The 26,398-nt window shown below is 49.6% G+C and overlaps 1 protein-coding gene across 1 annotated transcript in view; it reads right to left on the reverse strand.

Annotated features, from left to right (window-relative positions):
- METTL24 (methyltransferase like 24) overlaps window positions 1–26,398 on the reverse strand; it is a 50,493-nt gene that overhangs the window by 22,759 nt on the left and 1,336 nt on the right. Inside the window, exons 2-3 of the mRNA XM_064170355.1 lie at window positions 5,641–5,739; window positions 164–303 (exon numbers count right to left, since the gene is read on the reverse strand). Of these exons, the coding sequence (XP_064026425.1) occupies window positions 164–303; window positions 5,641–5,739 (239 nt within the window). The remainder of the gene's footprint in view (window positions 1–163; window positions 304–5,640; window positions 5,740–26,398) is intronic.

The raw sequence follows: 26,398 nt of genomic DNA on the forward strand, positions 1-26,398 counted from the left end.
CCTAAAAGCAGAGTTTAGAGAGGCACAACAACACTGCTGCAGGCACACCTGAACACAGGCTGCACTTTGAAAGACAACCTGGCTGCAGCCTGTGTGGCGTCTCCAGGGCTTTTTGAAGCTGGGTGTCAGGAAACGATTTGCTGCCTTTGAAGAGAGCACTTACCCCAGGGAATAGAGACGACACTGCTTGCTTCTGAGCCGATGAACCAGGCTGAACCTCTCGTCAAGACAGATCGACCAGGGCCTCTTTGTGGTCTCCGAGTACCCTCCCAGGCTGCTCAGGTTCATGTGTTCACATGAAATCTGTTGAAATCAAAGGAGATTTCATTCCAAGACATGACTTTTAATTTGTTTTTAATTTGCCTTCTGGGGGAAAGGAGTGGAAGGAATAAAAATGTTAATTGGCTTCGTTTAGATCTGATTGTCAATCTGATACACGGCTATGGAGATCTGATGATCTCCCCTTCCCCCCCCCCTTGTTCAGCTGCTCTGCCTGGTGAAATGCAAGGCTTATATAACCCCCCAGAGAGCAATGCAGTTTGAAAAGCAAATAATTAAGCATTAGTACTATACCCAAAATTCAATTTTCCTGAGCACAAGTTACTTGGGCAGTAAAACCACAATCAAAACATTTTTCCTCCCTTCCCTTCCCTTCTCTCTCTACCTTTCCCTCCCTTTCTTTCCTCCCTTTCCTTCTCTCCTTTCCTTTCCTCCCTTCCCTCCCTTCCTTTCCTCCTTTCCCTTCCCTCCCCATCTTCCCTCCCTTCCAAGCCTGGAGTGGGTTCTGTATCCTGGATAACACTAGCACCACGTTGTGATTCAGGATTGTGACCACAAGCTGCAGAGTCACAGCAATGTAGCCTCTACACCTTACCTGGAGTGGCCTGGCTCTCAGTTCCAGAAGAGATTTAACCATTACCCAAACACATCCCCTCTCCAACAGCAGAGGGATTTAAGCAAGTGCTTAACTAAACAAAGGAATCAGGAACATGTGTGCTTATGCTGTGCTGGCTCAGACATGCAGAGTCCAAAGCCAGGGTGAAAACACGGCAAAAGCAGAAGAGGCAAAAGACCCTGCAGGGAAGATGCTGTAAGTCAAAGCCCTTGTAAAGACTAAGAAAGCAAGGACTGAAATGTGCTGGATTCACCAGAGACCTACCAGCAAGTGTCACAAATCACTTCACCGAGAGGTGAAGCCAGCTGTGGCGGCAGCTGAGCAGCAGCCAGAGCAGAGCAGTGATTCAGCCAATAAAGCTGTGTCCCTGGGAGGGACACGCTACGGAGGAGCCTCTGCATGCAGGACCAGCTCTGCCCAGCCACCCAGCAGCTCGGGCCAGCACTTCACCCCGAGGCTCTGCCTCACCATTCTGCACCATGCCCTTCCTCCAGACCCACTCGAGAGAAGGCAGACACGGGGGTGCTGCAGCCTTTGCTGCAATGAAGAGCCAGGACACAGCAGGTGATGGAGAGGCAGTGGCACCATGGTGTGCGGTAAGGTGGGAACAGGAAGCAGAAGCAGGCACCACAGCTGTGACTGCTGCTGGCCAAGAGAGTCTCTGCTGCTCTGCACCACCATCAGCTTACATGTGGTTGAAGGATTTCTCAGATCACATGCAGCTGGGACATCCAGCTCAGGGGTTGCAGGGCACAGGCTGCTAACACAGTTAGGAGAGCAAAGTGAGAAGAGTTGCAGGAACTCAGCAGAAGCACTGTGTCAAAAAGTCATTCTTTGGGCCCAGTACCAACCCTGGCTGCAGGCATGGGAGCTGGCACTGACAGAAAACCAACCATAAAAACATGGAAAGAACAACAGTAGAGGCAAGCCCAGGTTAAACATCAGTCCTGAACTGACTGCTCTCATAGAATCAACCAGGTTGGAAGAGACCTCCAAGATCATCCAGGCCAATCTGTCACCCAGCCCTGGCCAATCAACCAGACCATGGCACTAAGTACCTCAGCCAGGCTTTGCTTCAACACCTCCAGGGATGGCGACTCCACCACCTCCCTGGGCAGCCCATTCCAATGCCAATCACTCTCTCTGCCAACAACTTCCTCCTAACATCCAGCCTAGACCTCCCCTGGCACAACTTGAGGCTGTGTCCCCTCATTCTGTTGCTGGTTGCCTGGCAGAAGAGCCCGACCCTACCTGGCTACAGCCTCCCTTCAGGCAGTTGTAGACAGCAATGAGGTTTCTTCCTACAACAGACTTTCCAAGCTCAGCTCTCAGTTTTAGCCAAACTAAAAAGTCCAGGTTGGCCTCACCTAGGACCACAGAAGTGTAACAACTGTACACAGGAGTGAGAGTGAAAACTGCAGCCCAGCCTTCACTGTGGTAGGCACTCTCCACTATGTGCCTTGTATAAGTAAATAAACCTCTCATTCTTTAAGGAGCTTAAGCTCTGAAAGATCATTATCTGGAGCATTACATCCAGAAGGTTTACACACTGCCTCACCACCTCCTTGCCCCTGCCCAGCTCATAACTCCCACGGAAAAATTCCTAAGGAGTTAATATACTACCTCTTCATGCTGCTCTCAGGATTCACTAAGCTTTAAGCTGACTTACACTGCACCCCACCTCCCCCCCACCCCGTTTCCCTTCAGTCACAAGGAACAAATAGCGTTGCAATAACAAGTGCTCATCTATGTGCTGTCTCCAGAAAAGCACAGCTCTGCAGGGCTGCCACTTACTTGACTCACAGTATTATGAGCAATTACAACACTAAGAGCTGGGAGAAGTTCTAGCAGCTCTTGCTATCAAAAACTGAACCCCCAGCCCCAGCCTGTTGTGCTACCTGCCAGCCCCCAGTGCACTCTGCCCATCTCCCGTTCTGGGCTTCTGCTCGCTGCTATCACACAAACAGCAGCACATGCAAGAAGTGACCATGAGACAGGAGCACTGCAAAAGGCTTTTCTGGACACCCCTCAGCCCTGCTAATGTGACATCCTCTGCCTGCAGCAGCTGGAGCCCTTCTCCACTAAGGGCAGGGAGCACAGCAGTTAGCAGACACTTGGTCAGCAAACAAGGAAAAGGAGAGCCCACGCTCACTTGCCTAAGCATGAGCCCACCTCCAGAAGTGCTTGCCCCAGTCCTGGTGTTACCCTGTCAGTTAGCAACCCTGTAACATCTGCCAGGTCAGGCACAAGGATTCCTCTCAGCTTTTTGTTTTCACTTATGCTTGTCCCCCCAACACCCCAGGGTCAGTCACTCTGGGAACGAAACTTCTCGATTAGCGTGTCAGAAGCAATAAACTCTCAGCTAATTGATGTCCTTGCAGGCTTTGACCCAACTAGCGGAGTTTAGCAGCATCTGCCACTGTTTATTAAGTCACCATGCTGAAGGATGTTTTCAGCTTAATATGCCTGCTGCAGTCTAAACTCCTGTGCAACAAAACTAGCAGCTCTGCCCACATCCCTTGCTGCCTCATCTCTCCTCCTGCCTTCTCAGTGCTGTCCATGAGTAGAGGCAGAGTTGTCATTTTCTCCAGCACTTAGCCAGGGGCACCCCACAAGCTGGAGGAGAAGTGACCACTCTGCTAAGCTCCCAGTTACCACACCAGAGGATTTATACACGTGTTCCAAACAAATCTTCTTGGCTCAGCCTTGAAAGGATTGCACTAACCAAGAACTGTATCCGTGAATGACATTTCACATGTTGGGAATGTGAATGGCATTTTGTATGTGAGTGACATTAGCACCTGAGGCCTTTTGATGCTCTCCAGAGCCAGCAGTGAGGCAGTACCATCTATAGTCAGGTGCGTTCCAGGCTCAGCTGCTGACAGACCTGGGCACCAAAAGCAGCTGTCCTGCTGGAACTGGAGGCATGCAGCACCCTTCCCATTTTTCATTACAGGCAGTGAATGCATGGGTGAATGGCAGAAGTGTATGCATGGGGAATCATAGAATCAACCAGGTTGGAAGAGACCTCCAAGGTCATCTAGTCCAATCTATCACCCAGCCCTGGCCAACCAGACCATGGCCCTAAGTGCCTTATCCAGGATTTTCTTGAACACCTCCAGCAATGGTGACTCCACCACCTCCCTGGGCAGCCCATTCCAATGCCAATCACTCTCTTTGTGAAGAACTTCCACCTAACATCCAGCATATACTTCCTCTGGCACAACTTCAGATTGTGTCCCCTTGTTCTATTGCTGGTTGCCTGGGAGAAGAGCCCAACCCCCACCTGGCTACAGCCTCCCTTCAGGTAGCGATGCCTCCATTGAGACATGATGGCCCCATTCCATAGATGCTAGCCCCTGGAAGAATCTGTCAGAGCAAGCTGGATTTGAAAGGCACATGGAAACACTCATTTTCCATGCCACCATTTTTGTCCTCAAAATAACCACTGGTTATTAACCAGTGGTTATTATTATATTATAATAACAACAAGTTATCATTATTATTATATAACCGCCAGGACTCTACAGGTACCACTGGGATCACTTATTTGAGTTGATTCTTGTCCAAGGGTGATTCTCCCCCTCTGAGATGGAGCACTGCACCCTGGTCTGGTGCCCCCAGCATAAGAGGCACATGGAGCTGCTGCAGCTCCTCTATTGGGTCAGGCTGCAAGAATTGAGCCTGCTCAGTCTGGAGAAAAGGTGGCACTGAGGAGGCCTTATAGCAGCCCTCCAGCACCTGAAGGGGGCTACAAGAATGCTGGGGAGGGATTATTTACAATGCCTTGTTGGGATAGGATGAGAGGGAACAGATTGGAGGAAGGCAGAATTAGAAGGAAGGCAGATTGAGATTGGAGATCAAAAAGAAATTCTTTACAGTGAGGGTGGTGAGACACTGGAACAGGCTGCCCAGGGAGGTCACAGATGCTCCCTTCCTGGAGATGTTTAAGTCCAGGCTGAATGAGAGACCTGGTGTAGCAAAGGGGTCCCTGCCCATGGCAGAGTGGTCTGAATTAGATGATCTTTAAGGTCCCTTCCAACTCAAACCGTTCCATGAAGTTAGGGACTTTCTCTTTTTACTGGGATCATCAAATGCATCCTTTTGAGCTGAAATAAGCCTGGTGATGGCATTGTTACTGACAAGTGGGGTGACCAAGTACACAGCTCTCTCACTACAGAGTTGGTTTGAGTTGGGAAGAACCTTAAATATCATTAGTTTCAACCTCCCTGCCATGGGCAGGGACCCCTTCGCTAAACCAGGTCTCACATCCAGCCTGGCCTTAAACATCTCCAGGAAGGGAGCATCTGTGACCCTCCTGGGCAGCCACTCTATGCAATCTATGAAGTTAGGGACTTTCTCTTTTTACTTGCATCATCAAATGCATCCTTTTGAGCCAAAATCAGCCTGGTTATGGCATTGTTATTGAGAAGTACACAGCTCTCTCACTACAGAGAGAGAGAAAGAGAGTGGGAAAGGGACATCATCTGGCATTTCAGTTTTACCCTGCTCCTGTCAGGACATGAGCCCATCTGGACATAAAAAGCAAGGAAATGATGCATTCTTTACACCCTGTGGTGTGACTTTTCCATTCACAGCAACCATCACTGCTAGGTTAAAGCAACCTTAGAAACAAATCACTTTGAAAACCAGGCTGGGGTGAGGTTAATCCCTTACCTGAAAGGGAACAGCCTGTGCCAGCCAAACTGTTTTGCAAAAGGAGACTGAAATGAAGAAAAACCTACCTGGGAAGTGCTGATGTACTTCAGGAACCTCAAGGCCTCGTAGTTGAGGGAAGGAGTTGGACTTGCCCACGGTTGCAGGTCAATGTGCCACCTCGCAGTCTGCAAAGCAAAACAAACAACACCTTGAAGGAGCAGGATTCACTCCTTGGTCCGTGCCTAAAATGCAAGCATTGATAATTTAAGGAGATGTCAACCCCAAACAAAAAAGTTTCCTAGGGGCTTGTCTACACATGAAAGCTATTTCAAACTAAAGCAGGGTTTGAACTACAGTGAAAGAGGATCTAAGTGATTTATCATGATGAGTTTTGAAAGCAGATACGAGTCAGTCAGAAAGGGCTCCTCTTCCAGGATACCCGTGTCAATGCAGTTACTCCAGGACACCCAAAGCAAGCCTGGGCTTGTAGAAACACACAAAGAAAACCAAGATCTGTATAACCAAATTCTCAGGCATCTGTCCATCACCTGTCCATTTGTTGGAGGGTAGGAGAGCCCTGCAGAGGGACCTGGACAGGCTGGATGGGTGGGCAGAGGCCAATGGGATGAGATTTAAGCAGGGCAAGTGCAGGCTTCTACACTTTGGCCACAGCAACCCCAAACAGTGCTACAGGCTGGGGACAGAGTGGCTGAGAACAGCCAGTCAGAGAGGGACCTGGGGGTGCTGGTGGACAGTAGCTGAACATGAGCCAGCAGTGTGCCCAGGTGGGCAAGAGAGCCAATGGCATCCTGGGCTGGCTCAGGAGCAGTGTGGGCAGCAGGACAAGGGAGGTTATTCTGCCCCTGTGCTCAGCACTGCTCAGATCACACCTTTTGTCTTCTGTTCAGTTCTGGGCTCCTCAATTCAAGAGAGATCTTAAGATGCTGAACACGTCCAGAGAAAGGCAATACAGCTGGGGAGGGGCCTGGAGCAGAGCCCTGTGAGGAGAGGCTGAGGGAGCTAGGGGTGTGCAGTCTGCAGCAGAGGAGGCTCAGCCAGGCTTTGCTTCAACACCTCCAGGGATGGAAACTCCACCACCTCCCTGGGCAGCCCATTCCAATGCCAATCACTCTCTCTGACAACAACTTCCTAACAACATCAGCCTAGACCTCCCCTGGCACAACTTCAGACTGTGTCCCCTTGTTCTGTTGCTGTTTGCCTGGCAGAAGAGCCCAACCCCACCTGGCCACAGCCTCCCTTCAGGGAGCTGCAGGCAGCAATGAGGTCTGCCCTGAGCCTCCTCTTCTGCAGGCTGCACAGCCCCAGCTCCCTCAGCCTCTCCTCAATCATCCTCAATTAACCAAGTGTCCATAATGAACAGCAAGGAGGGTTATTCTTTCTTCTCCACAGGTTCATGCTGACACTGAACAAAGAAAAGAAACTCATTCATGACTCCCACAGGAACTCATTTCAAAGGAAGCCCTGGAGAGGATGCAGGCAAGGTGCTGAGCCCCAGCGGGCTGGTCTGCGGTGCCAGCAGAAGAGCCAGCTCAGTGACAGCAGGGATCTGCTGATGCCAGAGAGGAAATCTGGAAAGGGAAAAAGCAGGAGGTGATGCTAGGAAAGAAAGGTGAATAAAGGGGAGAGCCAGAGCAGATGGTGTTTGCCTCGAGCTGATACCACAAACTGATATTTTCACAGCCTAAGTAAACAGAGTCTGGAGTGAACCTGAGCCAGGAGGTCTCTGTGAGGTTTCTTGCTTCTTTGGGGCTTGCTATTTGTGTTTTTTAGTGAAAAAATATGCTGAAAAGGACATGTAACAATTCCCTCCCCACACCCAAGAAGCAGACAAAGGTAGCATAGATGATGAAGGGAATGGAACACGTCTCTTAAGAGGAGAGGCTGAGGGCTGGAGCTCTGCAGCTTGGAGTGGAGACTGAGAGATGACCTCATCAATGTTCATAAAGATGTATGGGGTGAGTGCCAGGAGGCTGGAGCCAGGCTCTGCTCAGAGATGCCCAGTGACAGGGCAAGGGCTGGAAGCTGAGGCATAGGAAGTTCCATGGAAACATGAGGAGGAATTTTTTCCCTGTGAGGGTGACAGAACCCTGGAACAGGCTGCCCAGGGAGGTTGAGGAGTCTCTCTCTCTCGAGATGTTCAAAACCCACCTGGATGCATTCCTGTGTGATCTGCTCTAGGTAATGCTGCTCTGGCAGGGGGGGTTGGACTGGATGAGCTTTCCAAGTTCCTTCCAGCCCCTGACATTGTGTGATCCTGTCTGATTTCCCAGCGCAGGCAGGCAGAGGCTGCTCTGCCCCACACAGCAGCAAGCTGGAAGCAAGTCAGCAAGCAAGCTCTGCGCCAGCAGGTGCCCCTGACCCGCTGACTGCAGAAGGCAGCCTGCAAACAGCTAACAGCAGGAGGAAAGGTGCACACCGGGGAGGGCAATGCCTGTAATCTTTCAGAACGAGTCACAGTTCACATGGCTGAATAACGTTTGCAATGACAGGAATGCTGCCATTTCAACAGGCTTGAAAGCTGAAATGAAAATGAAGACTGACAATCATTTCCCAAGCAGAAAAAACCCAACCCCAACCCCAGACACCTCAACATCTGCGCACAGTTACTCTGAAATCTACTTGTGTGAGAAGTAGCTCATTAAGGAGGGGAATTAGAGGGTGGCCATTATGGCAGCATTCAGTAAGAATTCCCTCTGCACAGAGTTGACAAGGAGGGGAAAAAAAGAACTTAAAAAGAGAAAATAGAAACCTCCCCCTAATGAACCACCGGAACGAGGTTTCCTCAGCAGAGTGCAGCAGCAAAGAGCTGCTGTGCCTCTCCCTCTACTTCTTTGCAATCACAAAGAGCACAGATTGCCTTCCCACTGGTAGAAGAAAGACCAAGGAGTGCTGGTAAAGAGCCTTATGGAGCAGATGCACATTTTGAGGGTGCCTGTGACAAACTATAAAACACCAGACTTTGTAGAAATGTTTGTCTGTAGTAATCCGTTGGTAATACACAAACCTAAACAACAAGCACTGCACAAGTGTCTGCAGTTACTTGGTGGAGATCTGCCATCTGTAATCTTGTAAAGGGCCAGGCCTGCAGTGGCTAAAGAAAGCAGGAAGGAGAAGCAGAGGTACCCTGACATCAGCAATAAAGAGGGGTCTGCTGACCAGAGATGAAAAGACCCTGTGAAGAAGACTGTGTGGGGTGTTCATCACAGATAACCATTCCAGTTGGGTTGGAATTGGGGTGGAGAATGGAAAAATACCTCTGTTAATGAACTCCAAGAAATCATTGTAATAACCCTTCCTCTTACTATGAATATGCCTGCTCCTGTAACATAAACTGTGGCTTCTGCCAGCATGGGGTGGGCAGGATTGATGGAGCCATCCTGCCTGCAGCCAGCGCTGTAATAAAATAGACCTACTGCAGAACTCTGCGTGAGTTTTGGGGTTCATTTTGCAGGTCACCACTGTCTCCCAAAGTGCACCAATAAACACACAACTGTAAAGAGTAAAAAAGAACTTAATAATGCAGTTTCACTTTAAAATAAAAGGAGATTGACCTTTTATAGAGTTGTTTAAATTAAGGAGCACTACACAGATGATCCTTCTGTGACAGAGCAGAGAGTGGACCTGAGCTGAGAGTGGACAGCAAATGCTTTTTTAACAGCTTCTCAAACTTCACACTTGGTCTCTGGCTCTTCAGCAAGCACATTCCCACTCCCTAACAAATACACTGGAGAGGTCTGCTCCTAACACCTACTAAACACTCAGTGGGGCACCTCAACAGCTGCATTACATCAGAGAGTGAAGGAAGATGAAAATCCAGAACCTCTCCTGGACCAGAAACACCTTCCCACCCAGGAAGGTAACTCACTGGGGTGGGTGATGCAAGTATAAGCACTTTCAGGGCTCACAAAATACCCTCCTGAAGGATTCAGGCTATTTCTCTACATAGCCACTCTCTACATACATTGGAAGCCTTTGTTTGTAGCTTTTGATGTTAATTTTGATCATGTTCCATAGTGTTTCCATGTAAACCTTCTGCAATAAGCTCTGCAGATTAAATGTACCCAGTGCAGTTCTGGCTGTGGACCACCACACTGTGGGCCACCACACTGACCCCTCTCAGAAGGGTGCAGCAGAACTGAGTTTGCTAGTGGATGAAATGCTGCAGGGACTTTTCAGCTTAAAATACAGTGTGTGGGATTCACATTGCAACATATAGGTCTAGGCTGGATGTTAGGAGGAAGTTGTTGGCAGAGAGAGTGACTGGCATTGGAATGGGCTGCCCAGGGAGGTGGTGGAGTCACCATCCCTGGAGGTGTTGAAGCAAAGCCTGGATGTGGCACTTAGTGCCATGGTCTGGTTGATTGGCCAGGGCTGGGTGCTAAGCAGCAAAGCAGCAGCAGCCAAAACAGCAGGCAGGGAAGATAGCAGCAGGCGCAGCTCAAGCAGCAGAAGCCAGTAAGGGGAAGGTCCAAGCTGTGCTTCTAGGCATAATGCTCCTGATGCTCCAGTGACATTAGAGTATCTCATCCATTGCTGCCATTATATGGCCTATCCCTGCAGTGTTCACCTCTCCCGTGTCTGAGCTAGAAAATCAGCTCAAATGGCCACAGTACCTTAAACAGTGGAAGCTGTGTTGCAGCACACCTGAGCGCTGGCTTTGCCTCACGAGGGACACACAATGAGCCTGCTGAGATGAGTGGAGCACTGCTGAGGGTGGATGCAGCCAAACCTGGCACGCTGCTCCTCTTGCTGATGCCATGGAGTGGCTCTGGCAGCAAAGAATCCCTTGCAAACACCCACGTTTAGTTTCAGAGGCAATTAACTGGTAGGCTCCAAGGGAAAGCTGGGAGTGAACACTCCTGAAGAGAACAACCAGGGACCAAGCTCCCACAGTGGGCTGAGGAGCTAAGTTATTTGACAGGACAGATGAGGCAGTCAGGCTCTTGAAAGGAATGATTCATCTCAGCACAGAGAAGAGGTCTAAAATAAGTAAGATGAGTCATGCACTGGAAGCATCCACTTCTCTCCATGACCTGCAAAGGAAGCCTGGAGGACAGGCTCAGAAGCACTTACACCATAGACATTCCAAGCCACCGAAGAGGAGCCCCCAGAGCAGACCTTCAAACGTGCCATGCTGCAGAAAAGGTTGTGTTTTAGAGGGCTGAGCCTCTTCTCCAGTTGGGAGGCTTCGTTCTTCAGCAGGGCTGAGCAACTCCAAACACTTCACATTTGCAGCAGCAATACATGGCACAAGTCAAACTCCACCTCGAAGCAGAGGTGCCCATAGGAAAGAACAAGTATGCCTCAGGCTTGGCAAAGACCTCCTTGAGAGAGGCTTGTTGGCACTGTGTCATCAGCATCACACAGAGGCCTCACAGGAGGGACACTCACAAAAAACATGCCACACTACGTCATTCCTTTGGAAGCAGAGGGCCATGCTCAGTGAGCTCTAATTCAAAACACAGGCTCACAACGTGGCTGTGGCTCATATTTGAAGCTCCCAGTGAATTAATGTCTAACCTGGCTGGCCAGCTTTATGGGTATGCCATCCCTACATGTCTGAACTGCTTCCTTCTCCTTTTGTTCTTTTGCTATTACTATTATTTTCTATTTCAATGTGCACTTTGGCTTTCTTAAACAGAAAAGGGTTTTTCTGAAGAAAACACACTGAAGAAATTGATCCACAGAGTCCTGCTCTGCCTCTGTGTGTGTCTGCTGGCATTGAGAGAAGCAGTAGGCTCTTTGGAAACACTGAGAGTATCCCAGGGAAACCTAGCTGAAGATCCAGCCCTGCAGGCATTGAAAGTGAGGATTTCCACCTCAGCAGGGAAATTGTCATGCACCCTACAAAGTCCATAACGATCTGGGTGAAAAATAATCCTATTTGCCCATTTTCTTTATTTATCCAAGTTAATTTAAGCAAAGGCAGCTCTGACAATGCTGCACACGAGCACACAACCTTCCTCAAGCCCAACCATCACATGATCTTAAAGGTCTCTTCCAACCAAAGCACTTCTAAGGTCTGTGATTGCTCTGTTACTCCATGTGAACAGCACTGATTCAGAGGGACAAGCAGACCACACAGGCAGCACCTCTCCCCCTCACCAAACGCCAGTGCTGCATAACCATAGTGTGTTTGTTAGAGAACCACAGGGTGGTTTGAGTTGGAAGGGATCTTTAAAGATCACCTAGCCCAACCTTGTGCCATAAAGGGGCATCCTCCAGTGGATCAGGTTGCTCAAAATAAATAGTATTGGTTCTAGTATGGACCCATGAAGAGCATCATTTGTTCACACAGGCTCACAGGATGTCAGGGGTTGGAAGGGACCCAAAGAGATCATCCAGACCAACCTCCCTGCCAGAGCAGAATCGTACAGTCTAGCTCAGGTCACACAGGAACACACCCAGACAGGCCTTGAAAGGCTGCAGAGGAGACTCCACAGCCTCTCTGGGCAGCCTGTGCCAGTGCTCTGGGACTCTTACAGGAAAGAATTTCCCCTTTGTGTTGAGGTGGAACCTTCTGTGCTGCAGCTTCCATCCATTGCTCCTTGTCCTATCCCAGGGAGCAGTGAGCAGAGCCTGTCTGCCTTTCCTGACCTCCAGCCCTCAGATGTTTATAAACATTGATTAAATCCCCTCTCAGTCTTCTTTTCTGCAGACTAAGCAGCCCCAGGCCCCTCAGCCTCTCCTCATCAGGCAGTGCTCCAGTCCTCCTCATGGCTCTCTGCTGGACTCTCTCCAGCAGATCCCCATCCCTCATAGACTGGGGAGCCCAAAATTGAACACAGTTACTGGTTTCCACTCAAGCTTTGCATCATTGCCTACAACTCTCTGGATGCAGCCATTCAGCCAGTTCCTTATCCATCTGACAGTCCATCCATCAAACTCACATTTCCCCAATTTAAAGGTAAGAATGTTGTGAGGGACTCTCAAAGACCATCCAGAAATCCAGGTAGATGACATCCATAGCTCTTCCCTTGTCCACCAACACAGTCACTCCCCCACAGAAGGCTGCCAGCCTAGTCTGGCAGAACTCAGCCTTGGTGAAGCCACGCTGGCTGTCTCTCATCACCTCCCTGTCTTCAGTATGCTTTGATACATCTTTCAGGAGGATCTCCACAACCTTATCCAAATCTTTGAAGGTGAAACACTAGGTTGGGAAACAAAAGCCTTGTGCCAAGACAAGCAAGCAACATAATACATTCAGTCAGGCTCTCCTGAGCAGCAAGGCTATCACAGCAAACCCTGGAAGCCAGACCTGTGATAAGAGCATTTGCTGCATTAAGTAGGTCTCTTCAATTTAAATGAGCTTTTGACACGACTTGTGTATGAAGAAATTTAACAACTAGAGGTGTTTCTGTGTCTGGACACACTTTAGCTGCTCACTCTCTGTGCATCACCTCCTCCAAGCCTCTGCAGTGCAGCACACATCTGTCTGCCTGGGAGTGGGACGTGACTGCTCTGAGAGTCAGCGTAGGCAGCTCCAAGCATCATCCAGTGGGCTTCACTCGAGAGCAGTTTATCAGCACCTGCCTCCCAGGGCTGCAGCCTGCACTGTAAGTAAAACTCTTCGGGCTTCATCAGGGGAAAGGCAAAAATCAGCACTTCTTGAATACAAAGTTTTACACTGAAATGAAGAAAGCAATTTTCTGACTTCGGTTCTCATTAGAAACCAAGAGAGTCTTTACCCTTGTAGAGCAAATCAGTCTGAACATGCATACATAACGACCCTGGAAAGGCAGCAATCACCAAACCGTTTCACCTCTGCTCTCCTTTTGTTAATATTCATGTTTATTTTCTGCTCCTTTTGCCGCTGATTTCCCATGTGAAATATCAAACAGAGCCACACACACAAATTACAGCTCTTGGCTCAAACTGCTGCCCTAAGCTGCCGGCAAGGCACACCATGTGCAAGCTCTCTCCAACCCTCCTTAGAGCTTTGTGTCTTTTCCCCCAGACAAGTGTCTCATAAGAAAAGCAGGGGCTGGAGGGGTGGGGGGAGCAGCAAAGGGTGCTTGGCACCAACTTGACACCAAGCTAGGAGCAGCTGTGGAGCTCTTGCAGGGTAGCAGAGCCCTGCAGAGGGACCTGGACAGGCTGGATGGGTGGGCAGAGGCCAATGGGATGAGACTGAACAAGGCTAAGTGCAGGGTTCTACACTTCGGCCTCAACAACCCCAAGCAGCACTACAGGCTGGGGACAGAGTGGCTGAGAGCAGCCAGGCAGAGAGGGACCTGGGGGTGCTGGTAGAGAGCAGCTGAGCATGAGCCAGCAGTGTGCCCAGGTGGGCAGCAGAGCCAATGGCATCCTGGGCTACCTCAGGAGCAGTGTGGCCAGCAGGACAAGGGAGGTTCTTCTTCCATTATACTCAAACTGGTCAGGGCACACCCTGAGTGCTGTATCCAGTTCTGGGCTCAATTCAAGAGAGATGTTGAGGTGCTGAACATGTCCAGAGAAGGGCAGCAAGGCTGGTGAGGGGCCTGGAGCACAGCCCTGTGAGGAGAGGCTGAGGGAGCTGGGGGTGTGCAGCCTGCAGAAGAGGAGGCTCAGGGCAGAGCTCATTGCTATCTACAACTGCCTGAAGGGAGGCTGTAGCCAGGTGGGGTTGGGCTCTTCTGTCAGGCAACCAGCAACAGAAGAAGGGGACACAGTCTCAAGTTGTGCCAGGAGAGGTCTAGGCTGGATGTTGTTAGGAAGTTGCTGGCAGAGAGAGTGATTGGCATTGGAATAGGCTTTCCAGGGAGGTGGTGGAGTCGCTGTCCCTGGAGGTGTTCAATAAGAGCCTGGAAGGGGCACTTAGTGCCATGGTCTGGTTGAGTGGCTAGGGCTGGGTGCTAGGTTGGACTGGTTGAGCTTGGAGGTCTCTTCCAACCTGGTTGATTCTATGATCTTTAAGTGACAGGATTTATGCCACTTCTAAGAATAAAAGGCTTTGGAAAAATAAAGAGAGCCAGACACAGCCAGAGCTGCAGAGGAATTCGGGTGAGCAATGCTCCACTGAATTCAAATCCAATCCTTGACTTCCAGAGGAAATGAGTGTTGAGCACCACCTTTCTAGGTTGAAATTAGTAGCTGTGGACAATCCTCTGCCCATCCCCCATACCCTCACCAGCAGACCTGCACTTCAGTGACTCATGTACATCACCTGGGTGCAGGTTTGTGTCTTAGAAGCAGCAGAACTCCTGCCAAAATCGGCATTGGTAGGTGCTTACAAATTCAGAAAGCATTGCACCTAGCTTATTATTATTTCTCTGAGAGAAATCCATGGCAGCCAGAGGAGGAGGAGGAGGCAGGAAAGGGCAGCGTTGCACTGGAGAACCCCTCCTCAGCCCTCTGAAGGCCACCCCAGACTGACAGCTCTGGCATCGGAAATCCCAGCGACAGCAGGGCAAATTGATTGAGAGATTGATTTCCCAGTGCTGAGAGACCACACAGCTTTAAAAAGAGGCAAGGAAGATTTCTTTGCTCTGGCAACAAAATCAAAGAAATAAATGGGACAGCAGCATTCCAGTGCTATCCAGAGGCTGACAGCGTGATCAGTTATAGCTGATGGAGATAAAAGCAGGAGCCAGAACAGACTGAAATTTATGGAAGCAAATTCTCCAAGCTGGTTAAGCAGTGCAAGACTCCAGCAGCTGAATTCCTTCCACTGCCTGCACGCCTTTGCTAGCACTGAAGGATGACAGCAAGAAACAGCTACAGCAACTACTGGTCACTGCTTGTCAAAGCCAGGCTTTAGCTAAGCAGGGGCAAGACCACAGCTCAGCCTGTGTTCAGAAGTGCTTTAAGAGAAGTGCTTTGGTTGAGAAAATACGGCAGATATCATAATCCATGTAATGAGGGGCAGGGGGAAGGGAGGGGGAAAAGCTGTTTTCCTCTAGGTTGACTTCACAGCACACACCAAACAGAATTATCAGTAAAGACTCAGCCTGATAAGCAGAGTGTGTCTCCTGCAAGTTCCAGCGCTGGGATTTACAGATAGAGATGCCTCTGGCAGCCTCTCCACTGACTGCAGCAGGCTCTGCCTGAGGCTAAGAAGTGGAGTAAAAGAAGGTGTTTTAAAGCAAAACTTGATCCTTTCTCATAAATAGGAGCATTTCACACTTGTGCAGCACTCTGTCATTATGCGGAGTACAAATGGTCTAGACTTTAGAATCACAGAATGGTTTGGGTGGGAAGGAACCTCCAAAGTCATCTTGTCCAAGCCTCTTGCAAGTGAGCAGGGACATCCTCCATTAGATCAAGTTGCTCTGAGATCTGCAGCATTAGAAAAGTCCTTCCCCTTCATATTATGAGGAGAGGCTGAAGGGCCTGGGGCTGCTTAGTCTGGGGCAGAGAAGACTGAGAGGGGATTTAATCAATGTCTATAAACATCTGAGGGCTGGGGGTCAGGAGGTGGGGACAGGCTCTGCTCACTGCTCCCTGGGATAGGACAAGGAGCAATGGATGGAAGCTGCAGTACAGGAGGTTCCAGCTCAACACAGGGGGAAATTCTTTCCTGTAAGAGTCCCAGAGCAGTGGCACAGGCTGCCCAGAGAGGCTGTGGAGTCTCCTCTGGAGCCTTTCAAGGCCTGTCTGGATGTGTTCCTGTGTGACCTGAGCTAGATTGTGTGGTCCTGTTCTGGCAGGTGGGGTTGGACTGGATGATCTCTTTGGGTCCCTTCCAACCCCTGACATCCTGTGAGCCTGTCATCTTCCCCTCCCGGGCAAGGACCAGAAGGACCTTCTGTGCCCAGGGAGCAGGAGAGGGACAGTATGTGTCACCAAGCACCTACACTGTTATCAAGCAAGTAAATGTTAATTCTTATCCATGGCCAAAAGGCTGAGTGACTTCTACAGGTATTTGGATTTCATAGCATAAAACCTAAAGCAAGCCAGAAAATATTCATAATAGGTACTTAGGGGCTTCCATCCCTCCAAGCCACCACCAGCTCACTTGATCATACCAAGGTTTACTGGTTCACAGACAGTGATTGGCATTGGAATGGGCTGCCCGGGGAGGTGGTGGAGTCACCATCCCTGGAGGTGTTCAGGAAAAGTCTGGATGAGGCACTTAGTGCCATGGTCTGGTTGATTGTCTAGGGCTGGGTGCTAGGTTGGACTGGATGAGCTTGGAGGTCTCTTACCTGGTTGATTCTGTGATTCTATGACTTAAAAAGCCAAACTTCACCTTTCTTTTCATCTTATTTCACGCAAGCATTAATTAAGCAAAGTACTGGAGCTCCCTGGACTGCAATGCATTCCAGCTTTACATGCCTATAAACATCCTCCTTTGCTTCTATTTTTCATATAATGATGGATTATTGCCCTTAGCCTCAAGCTATGCAAAAACCTTCCAAGCAAAACAAAAGTCTGCTGGGCAATTAGTTCCCCATGTCTAGAAAGGGAACAAGATGTGGCTTACAAGCTGTTAGGATTTTAAGCACAAGATTATCTTGCAGTTTCTAAAGAAGAAAAATCCACTTTGTCTCAAAGCACACCATTTTGAACTCTTTCTTTTTAAGACAGGTATAGGTCAAAGTATCACAAGCCCAGGGAGGATGGGCAGGAGAAAATCTGCACCTTTCTCTTTAGTTAAGGTCATAGTAATGGTGTATTAATAGATCTGAGCACTACACACACTATGGCACTGAAAAGCTACATGGGTTGACCCTGGAACTCCTGATCATAGAATCAAGCAGGTTGGAAGAGACCTCCAAGCTCAACCACTCCAACCTAGCACCCAGCCCTGGCCACTCAACCAGACCATGGCACTAAGTGCCTCAGCCAGGCTTTGCTTGAACAGGTGCCTGAACTCCACCACCTCCCTGGGCAGCCCATTCCAGTGCCAATCACTCTCTCTGCCAACAACTCCCTTCCTAACATCAGCCTAGACCTCCCCTGGCACAACTGGAGACTGTGTCCCCTTCTTCTGTTGCTGCTTGCCTGGCAGAAGAGACCAACCCCACCTGGCTACAGCCTCCCTCAGGCAGTTGTAGACAGCAATGAGCTCTGCCCTGAGCCTCCTCTGCTGCAGGCTGCACAGCCCCAGCTCCCTCAGCCTCTCCTCACAGGGCTGTGCTCCAGGACCCTCCCCAGCCTTGCTGCCCTTCTCTGGACACCTTCCAGCACCTCAACATCTCTCTTGAATTGAGGAGCCCAGAACTGGACACAGCACTCAAGCTGTGGCCTGAGCAGTGCTGAGTACAGAGGCAGAATAACCTCTCTTGTCCTGCTGGCCACACTGCTCCTGAGCCAGCCCAGGATGCCATTGGCTCTGCTGCCCACCTGGGCACACTGCTGGCTCATGTTCAGCTATTGTCTCCCAGCACCCCCAGGTGCCTCTCTGCCTGGCTGCTTTCAGCCACTCTGTCTCCAGCCTGTAGCACTGTTTGGGGTTGCTGTGGCCAAAGTGTAGAACCCTGCACTTGGCCTTGTTATATCTCATCCCATTGGACTCAGAACTCCCACAGATTTAGTAATGAAAAATAACTGCAAGATCAATGCATTAATCAAGACATCTAAAAAGAAGTACATCAGTCAGGAGCAGCCAATTGACACATAATTGCTTCCTGCTTAAAAAGAGCAAGGGAAAAGGAACAAGCTGCTGCTGCCTTGCTTTATTCAAGATGAAACAAAGTTCACTTCTTTGAGATTTTCAGAGCTGCAGAACCACCACGAGGAAAGCCCCCAGAAAGGAGGCAAGAGCTTAGCATTAACAAATGTCATTGTTCCTTTAGGGTTCCTTCAGGCTGTTCCTACCTTGCAGCATCCATCTCTGGGATGTATCTCAATCCCTCACTGGTGTTGTCAACTCTGTAGGGAGCAGGAAAGATTTTGAACTGACTCTTGTCAATTTTAGGTTCCTCAGTGGCAAGCATTATTTAACATGATATGCCACAGTATCAATAGACATCACCATCTCTTGCCTCTAGTGTTTCAAACACTGTCTCTTTGTACAATATGAAAGAGGATGCTAAATAAAGCCTACTGACTTTGAAGCTCCCAGTTAATTACTGCTAGGAGAGGAATGAGCAAGAGAGCTGGGAATGGATGTAGCAAAGCAGAGGAGGTTAAAGCACTGAAGGCAATGTTCACTGACTACCAGTCACTTGCACATGTGCCCCAGCCACATCCATCCCTGGCACATCACCATAGCACCACCTTGGACAGACAATGCTTCATCAGACAGAGAAGTATCTTGGTGTGTTATCTGCTAGCTACAAAACCACACTGATTCCATGGCTGACATCCACTGCAGACACCTCTGGAGTCCTGCATAGCTGACCATGACAAACACCACCCAAATTCAAGAGAGATGTTGAGATACTGAACATGTCCAGAGAAGGGCAGCAAGGCTGGTGAGGGGCCTGGAGCACAGCCCTGTGAGGAGAGGCTGAGGGAGCTGGGGCTGTGCAGCCTGCAGAAGAGGAGGCTCAGAGCAGAGCTCATTGCTGTCTGCAGCTACCTGAAGGGAGGCTGTAGCCAAGTGGGGTTGATCTCTTCTGCCAGGCAAGCAGCAACAGAACAAGGGGACACAGTCTCAAGCTGTGCCAGGGGAGGTCTAGGCTGGATGTTAGGAGGAAGTTGTTGGCATTGGAATGGGCTGCCCAGGGAGGTGGTGGAGTTCAAGCATCTGTTCAAGCAAAGCCTGGATGAGGCACTTAGTGCCATGGGCTGGTTGACTGGCTAGGGTTGGGTGCTAGGTTGGAGTAGCTGAGCTTGGAGGTCTCTTCCAACCTGGTTGATTCTATGATAGGAGGATATTGCTGGGGATGGCATCAAAGACTAGTGGTGGATCACAGGGACTTCCTCACCTATGTGTAAAGTCTTTTACCTAAGCTATGCCTTGAGTGGCAGCCATCACTGCCAGGCTGCAGGAGGAGGACAGTATGGCCCAACACAGCCAAATCAAACAGCACTGTGTGAAGACTAAAAGGTCCCTCACTAACATTACCTCGGCCTCTAAATTCTACATCTGTGTTGCAGGAGAGAGGATGCACTCATCCCATTGTCTATACAGGCAGCTCTTAGAGGGTTTTGTTCTTCACCACTGGATTTCCATACTGCAGCCCTCGTCGTGGGCCACTGGAGTTTTGCTCTGGGTTCACACCAAAGATCCACCAGCTGCACCTCAGTCTGAACTGTGCCCACAGTGTTCAGTACAAGTGGCATGAAAGAGATGTCTGACATGCCAGCAGCTACTGTGCAGCCTTGACACAGATGCACATCTCTGTTAACTGCCTGACTGGATGGCTAAATGTTGATGGGAATTGACTGAACAAGCTGGGATGAGAACTTTACTAGCAATGAAGTTAAATATTTGTCTCATAAGAAGATGGCATTCAATAGCTCCAAGTGCAGGGTGCTGCACTTTGGCCACAGCAACCCCATGCAGAGATACAGGCTAGGGTCGGAGTGGCTGGAGAGCAGCCAAACAGAGAGGGATCTGGGGGTGCTGACACCTGCCTGAACATGAGCCAGCAGTGTGCCCAGGTGGCCAAGAGAGCCAGTGGCATCCTGGCCTGCATCAGGAATGGTGTGGTCAGCAGGAGCAGGGAGGTCATTCTGCCCCTGTACTCTGCACTGCTTAGACCTCACCTTGAGTACTGTGTTCAGTTCTGGGCCCTCCAGTTTAGGAGGGACATTGAGATGCTTGAGCGTGTCCAGAGAAGGGCGACGAGGCTGGGGAGAGGCCTTGAGCACAGCCCTACGAGGAGAGGCTGAGGGAGCTGGGATTGGTTAGCCTGGAGAAGAGGAGGCTCAGGGGTGACCTTATTGCTGTCTACAACTACCTGAGGGGAGGCTGTGGCCAGGAGGAGGTTGCTCTCTTCTCTCAGGTGGCCAGCACCAGAACGAGAGGACACAGCCTCAGGCTGTGCCAGGGGAGATTTAGGCTGGAGGTGAGGAGAAAGTTCTTCCCTGAGAGCGTCATTGGGCACTGGAATGGGCTGCCCGGGGAGGTGGTGGAGTCGCCGTCCCTGGAGCTGTTCAAGGCAGGATTGGACGTGGCACTTGGTGCCATGGTCTGGCCTTGAGCTCTGTGGTAAAGGGTTGGACTTGATGATCTGTGAGGTCTCTTCCAACCCTGATGATACTGTGACAGCTAAAGGTCAGACATAAAGAGGGAAAGTCCTAAGGCTTTCTGGAAGAATTTCACTTGTCTCAGATCTCTCTCTCTGGCTTCTCCCTCCAAAGAAGAAAGCGTTAGAAAACAAAGAAGCAAGCTCTGCCACCTTGAGAACTGCTTGATGAAGGAAAGCTGCATGTTCCAAACTGTCCTCACTTCTATTTTTAGCACAGAATGTGAAATGTGGGGTTTGGTACTGACTGCGCCCCTTGTCTTCCAGGCTGTGAAAACCTCTGGCTTCCAGAGACTCCTGCTTCTTTACAAGGACAAGACTACAACCTACTGTACAACTGCCTTTCATACTAGGGCTCACCTCCTCCCATCTCCTGCTCAACAGCTGCTTTTGGGCATCCTTCTTCCTTCAAGCATGTACACAGCATGGGAAATGGAGTCTGACAACCAGCACCCCAAACACACTGAACTGCGGAGGGGGGAAGAAAGAGGTCAGAGCAGGGAATGTGTTTACTGAATTGCTGCCTTTAGTGGGACAGAGGCCATGACCAGAGTTGTTCAGCCACTCTCCAGCATCAGTGCAGGGGCAGGAGGGCAGTCTGGGTTGCTTCCCCACACCTCACTCCCATTCAACAGTTTGAAGACAAGCAAACAGAACTGCATCAGTTTCTGCACCTGCTACCACAGCCATAAAGGATTCAGCTTTTGTACACAGCCTGTGGAACACTCATCCTGGCTCAAAAAAAAGATGCTACAACTGCCACAGATAACACAGAGCAAGAAGAAATTACCATCTTGATGCCTGGGTTATGTCCTTAAATAGGAAAGTTCATGTACCCTGACAAACATTTGCTCTGTGCCACAGCTATCTAGGAAAAGAAATTCCCTGTCTTTACCTGCTGAAAGAAAGCCTTGAATAGGTATTTGAAGGAAATCTGTATTATTGGATATAATTAAGTCTCATAAAGCTGTAATGACTTTATGAAGGATGATATTCCCCAGCTACTTCTCAAACACACATGAATACCTATCTTAGGCAATAAAATGTGTGCAAGAATCGAGGCTATTCCGAGTAATCCCTTACTTCACGAGCTCAGAAGTGACATCACTGTCAGAAAAAAACATTACCATCTCCTCTTTACAGTCTACCATAACCACATTTTATCTGCAGTTAAACACAGTGAAAGCCCAATATTGCCCTTGCTTGGCTGCCTGGAGAAGGATTCCTGCGCTTGGGTACCTCACAGTGCCACAGCTGCCCCCACCCTTTACAAGCAGAGCCTCACATTTGGTTGTCTGCTGTTGAAAACTGCTATCAGTAAGTTTATATTCTCTTCTTCCAAACACAATAACCTCTCTCAGCCCATGCTGAATATTTGAACAAAACCCAACCAAGGCTCTCAACAGCTGTTCCCCAAGGTACTAATGGCCTGAAGCCATAAGCTCCTACCTTCTGCTGATCTTACAGTTTGGGCCAGTTTATATTTGGTAAGAGACCTTCAAGTGCTGGAGGGAAAAAAAGTTGTCAAGCAATGTTCCTTCCTCTGGGGTCCACCAAGCTATCATAAGACAATTATGGTGACGTGGGGTCTGGTCTCTCCAGGGAGGCATTAAGGTAGAGCAAGGATCATGTAGAGTCTTTAAAGACTACATTACCTCCTTTTATTACCCTGACATTAGATGACTGTTCAGGCTCAATTTCAGTTTGGCTAATCACATCACACCTGCCAGACTACTCCTCCAGTAGCAGGGAGGGTAAATGTAGGCAGAGGGACCTCAGGAGGTAGACAGACAAGGAGAGACCTTCCCTGAGGGGATACTCAGAGGTCACATTTTTTTTAGGGAGTCTTTACACTGCTTGCATAACTTAAAAGATTTTGCTAACATCTTGCTTGAAAAAGATGCCAGTTACTTCTTGTCCTACTTGCAGTGGACCTGGAGAACAACTGGTCATTATGTCCTTCCAAAAACATGTATTCTTTTTAGCTTGAGGAATCTTGACACATTCCTCTCAAAGCCTGCTTTTCCCTATCCAAAACAATACCAGTCCTGCCTGCACCTCTTGATGCCTTTATCCTCCCAATGAGACTCTCTCCACTCTGTCTACCTGTTATTAAAGGAGGTGCCCAGAAACAGGCACACTCAAAAGAACAATCAATACCCAGCTCCTCAGCTCTGCACCCCCCTGTATCACAACCACAGCTGCACCAAACCCATCCGCTACTCAGTGTGACCCTTGGAGAATGGTGCTGCACACTCCAAAGCCTGTCACATCTGGGACACAGGAATCATCTCTGGGATTAAATTCACAAGGAGATCCAGAAGGCTGCCATCAACCCATGCTGCTGCCCCAGCAGATCACTTGTTCTGGCTCAGCATGGCCAAATCCAGGCTGGGCAGTGAGTGGCTGGACAGCAGCCCTGAGGAGAGCGACTTGGGGGTGCTGGTGGATGAGAAGCTCAACATGAGCCAGCAGCGTGCATTTGCAGCCCAGAAAGCCAACCAGAGCCCGGGCTGCATCAGGAGAAGTGTGGCCAGCAGGGCCAGGGAGGTGATTCTCCCCGTCTGCTACGCTCTGCTGAGAGCCGACCTGGAGTACTGCATCCAGTTCTGGAGCCACTATTCCAAGAGGGATGTGGAGATGCTGGAGTGTGTCCAGAGAAGGGCCACGAGGATGCTCAGGGGGCTGGAGCAGCTCTGCTGTCAGGAAAGAGTTGGGGCTGTTCAGTCTGCAGAAGAGAAGGCTCCAAGGTAACCTTCTTGTGGCCTTCCAGTATCTGAAGGGGGCTACAAAAGGGCTGGGGAGGGACATTTTAGGCTATGAGGCAGTGACAGGACTGGGGGGAATGGAGCAAAGCTGGAGGTGGGGAGAGTCAGACTGGACATGAGGAAGAAGTTTTTGAGCATGAGAGTGGTGAGAGCCTGGAATGGGTTGCCCAGGGAGGTGGTTGAGGCCCCAAGCCTGGAGGTGTTTAAGGCCAGGCTGGATGAGGCTGTGGGCAGCCTGACCTAGGGTAGGGTGTCCCTGCCCATGACAGGGAGGTCGGAACTGGCGGATTCTTGTGGTCCCTTCCAACCCAGACTGATTCTATGAAATCATAGAATCAACCAGGTTGGAAGAGACCTCCAAGATCATCCAGTCCAACCTACCACTCATCCCTAGCCAATCAACCAGACCATGACACTAAGTGCCTCATCCAAGCTTTTCTTGAACACCTCCAGGGATGGTGACTGCACCACTTCCCCGGGCAGCCCATTCCAATGGCAAATATGTGCTGCTTTAAACACAGCCTGATGCAACTTGCTGCACAGGCTCCCAAGCCCTGTCCTGTTAAACCTTGCTGTAATGTTACAACACTGCTCCAGGCATACATAATGAATCAACTGGTATAAAAGTGAAGCTCCAATCCAACTATTACACCATGGGATTTAAAACTCACCAGATTTTTAAAGGTGTGAAATGAGTTTGGAAATGCTACCCATGCAAACAGGCAAGGAAAACATCTGATGCTTTTAGTATTTTTAGAACCAGATTTGTGGAAGAATTAAAAAGGAGTCTTTGCATAAGCAGTGGCAGGAACATAATCAAAAATGAAATGCAAAAGGTCAGTCTTAGCAATAATGCAATGCCAACTTGCAGGAGGTTGTTTTTGAGCCTGCCATACCATGAACTGCCCAACAACTAGTCCCTATAATTTCAATGACATTGATCCAAAATGGCCTGCAGACTGCAACTGTATTGAAGATCTGTTCACAGTCATTACTGCAGAGAAGCAGCAGTGGAAGTAGTTCCTCTTTAAAGAAAAACCAAACCTGCAATCCAGCAAGCAAGAGCAAAAGGCAGTTAGTGTGTATGTATAAAGAGTGAAAACACAAATGTATACAGATGTAACTTACTCCTACAAAAACAAAACCTCATGAGATTCTGCTGGCAATGATACTTCATGCTTCAAAATATAACAGCAGACAAAATACAAACAGGCCCAGCAGCAAAATCTGACTCTTAGCATTTAAATGCTGAAGGCAAACACTTGTATATCCCTAAACAGGAGAGCCAAGAGCACCTGAAACAACATAGAATCATAGAATCAACCAGGTTAGAAGAGACCTCCAAGCTCAACCAGGCCAACCTAGCACCCAGCCCTAGCCACTCAACCAGACCATGGCACTAAGTGCCTCAGCCAGGCTTGGCTTGAACAGGTGCTTGAACTCCACCACCTCCCTGGGCAGCCCATTCCAATGCCAATCACTCTCTCTGGTAACAACTTCCTCCTAACATCCAGCCTAGACCTCCCCTGGCACAGCTTCAGACTGTGTCCCCTTGTTCTGTTGCTGGTTGCCTGGCAGAAGAGCCCAACCCCACCTGGTTCCAACCTCCCTTCAGGTAGTTGTAGACAGCAATGACATCAGGGCAATTGCAGCACTGTGCCACCTCTCCACCTGAGAGGAGAGCACCTGACATCGTGCTTTTCAAATGAACTTCAGTAATTAACTGTCTTCCAGCAGGCCTGTGTTCATAAGACACACCTGTGGCTGCAGCCTCAGCAGCCTTCAGCAGCTGCCCAATCCTCCCGTGCAGATCTCCACAGCACAGCAACAGCCACGCAAGAAAGCAAGACTGCAAACCCCAGTTTTCAGGACAGTCATTCACAGCATACCCTGCAGCAGCAAGCACAACTGCAGGAACTTAAACCACTTGTCCAGACTAACACTGCCCTCATTTTCCTTCATGCATAACCTTTCATCCCTCCTCCTCCATAGTAATAAATCTGCCCAGAAGGCAAAGAGCTCCAGCTCTGCCTAACCAGACTCTCCAAGAGGGTTCCTCCCTGGTTCAGAGCACGAGAGCCAACACAGCCTTGTTGCAGCTTTTTTATGCCCCCCTCCTCGAACTCTGCAATAACATTTCCAAGCTCACCTCCTGTGCCTGCAGCACCGTGTGGGTGCATACCTAGCTGCAAGAGCAGGCACAGCTGCCAGAACTGTTGTGCTTCCACCTAGCTAGAGTTTGCACCTGCTGCACAGACCACTGCTTAGCACAAGCAAAGCTTGGAAGCACAGTTCATAAACTGCTGGGCATTTTGCTAGCAACCACAAAGCACTCCCACCAAAAGACAAATATTTGGGATTACAAACTTCCTTTTGCTTCACAACACGGAGCTCTTGCCCTTCTTCAGATGACCATCGTATGCTCTCAAAGCCCAACTTTGTTTACTATTTGTCAGCAAGAGCAGCAGCAGCTGCTCTTTGGTAGGCTCCACAAGGGGCAAAACAGCTGGGAACAACACAGCTCCCAAAGGCACCAGAGCAGGCAGCTCCAGCAGCTCCCAGAGCTGTTAGACACTAAATTACTTTATTCCCTGCTGCCTTCAGTTAGCATTTTCTACTCGTGCATCTAAAGGCACAGACACTTGTAACCCTGGTGGTCAAACCCTCCCAGCTGCTGCACAGTCACTCTTTCCACCGACAAGAGCTCTGCTAGGGATCAGCAAACACACAGAACTGCACGGGCAGTGCCCTGCAGACCCAAAGGCCACTGATGGAGGAGTCTCCGTCTTCTCCATCCCGCCTGGGTCTTTTGCTGACCCTTTTGGTGCTGTTAGTTGTTTGGCCGCAGCTGAGCTGGGGAAAGAAACTGCCCAACTCTACAGCAAGGAACTTTTAGAATGATTCAAAGCAGGCATTCAGGAATTTCCTTGTGTGTTCACAAAGTAGGGCATTCAGCTTGACCTATGGAAACACTCTGTTCATCAGGCTTCTGC

Source organism: Pogoniulus pusillus, chromosome 33, assembly GCF_015220805.1.
Source record: "Pogoniulus pusillus isolate bPogPus1 chromosome 33, bPogPus1.pri, whole genome shotgun sequence".
NCBI classification, from domain to species: Eukaryota; Metazoa; Chordata; class Aves; order Piciformes; family Lybiidae; genus Pogoniulus; species Pogoniulus pusillus.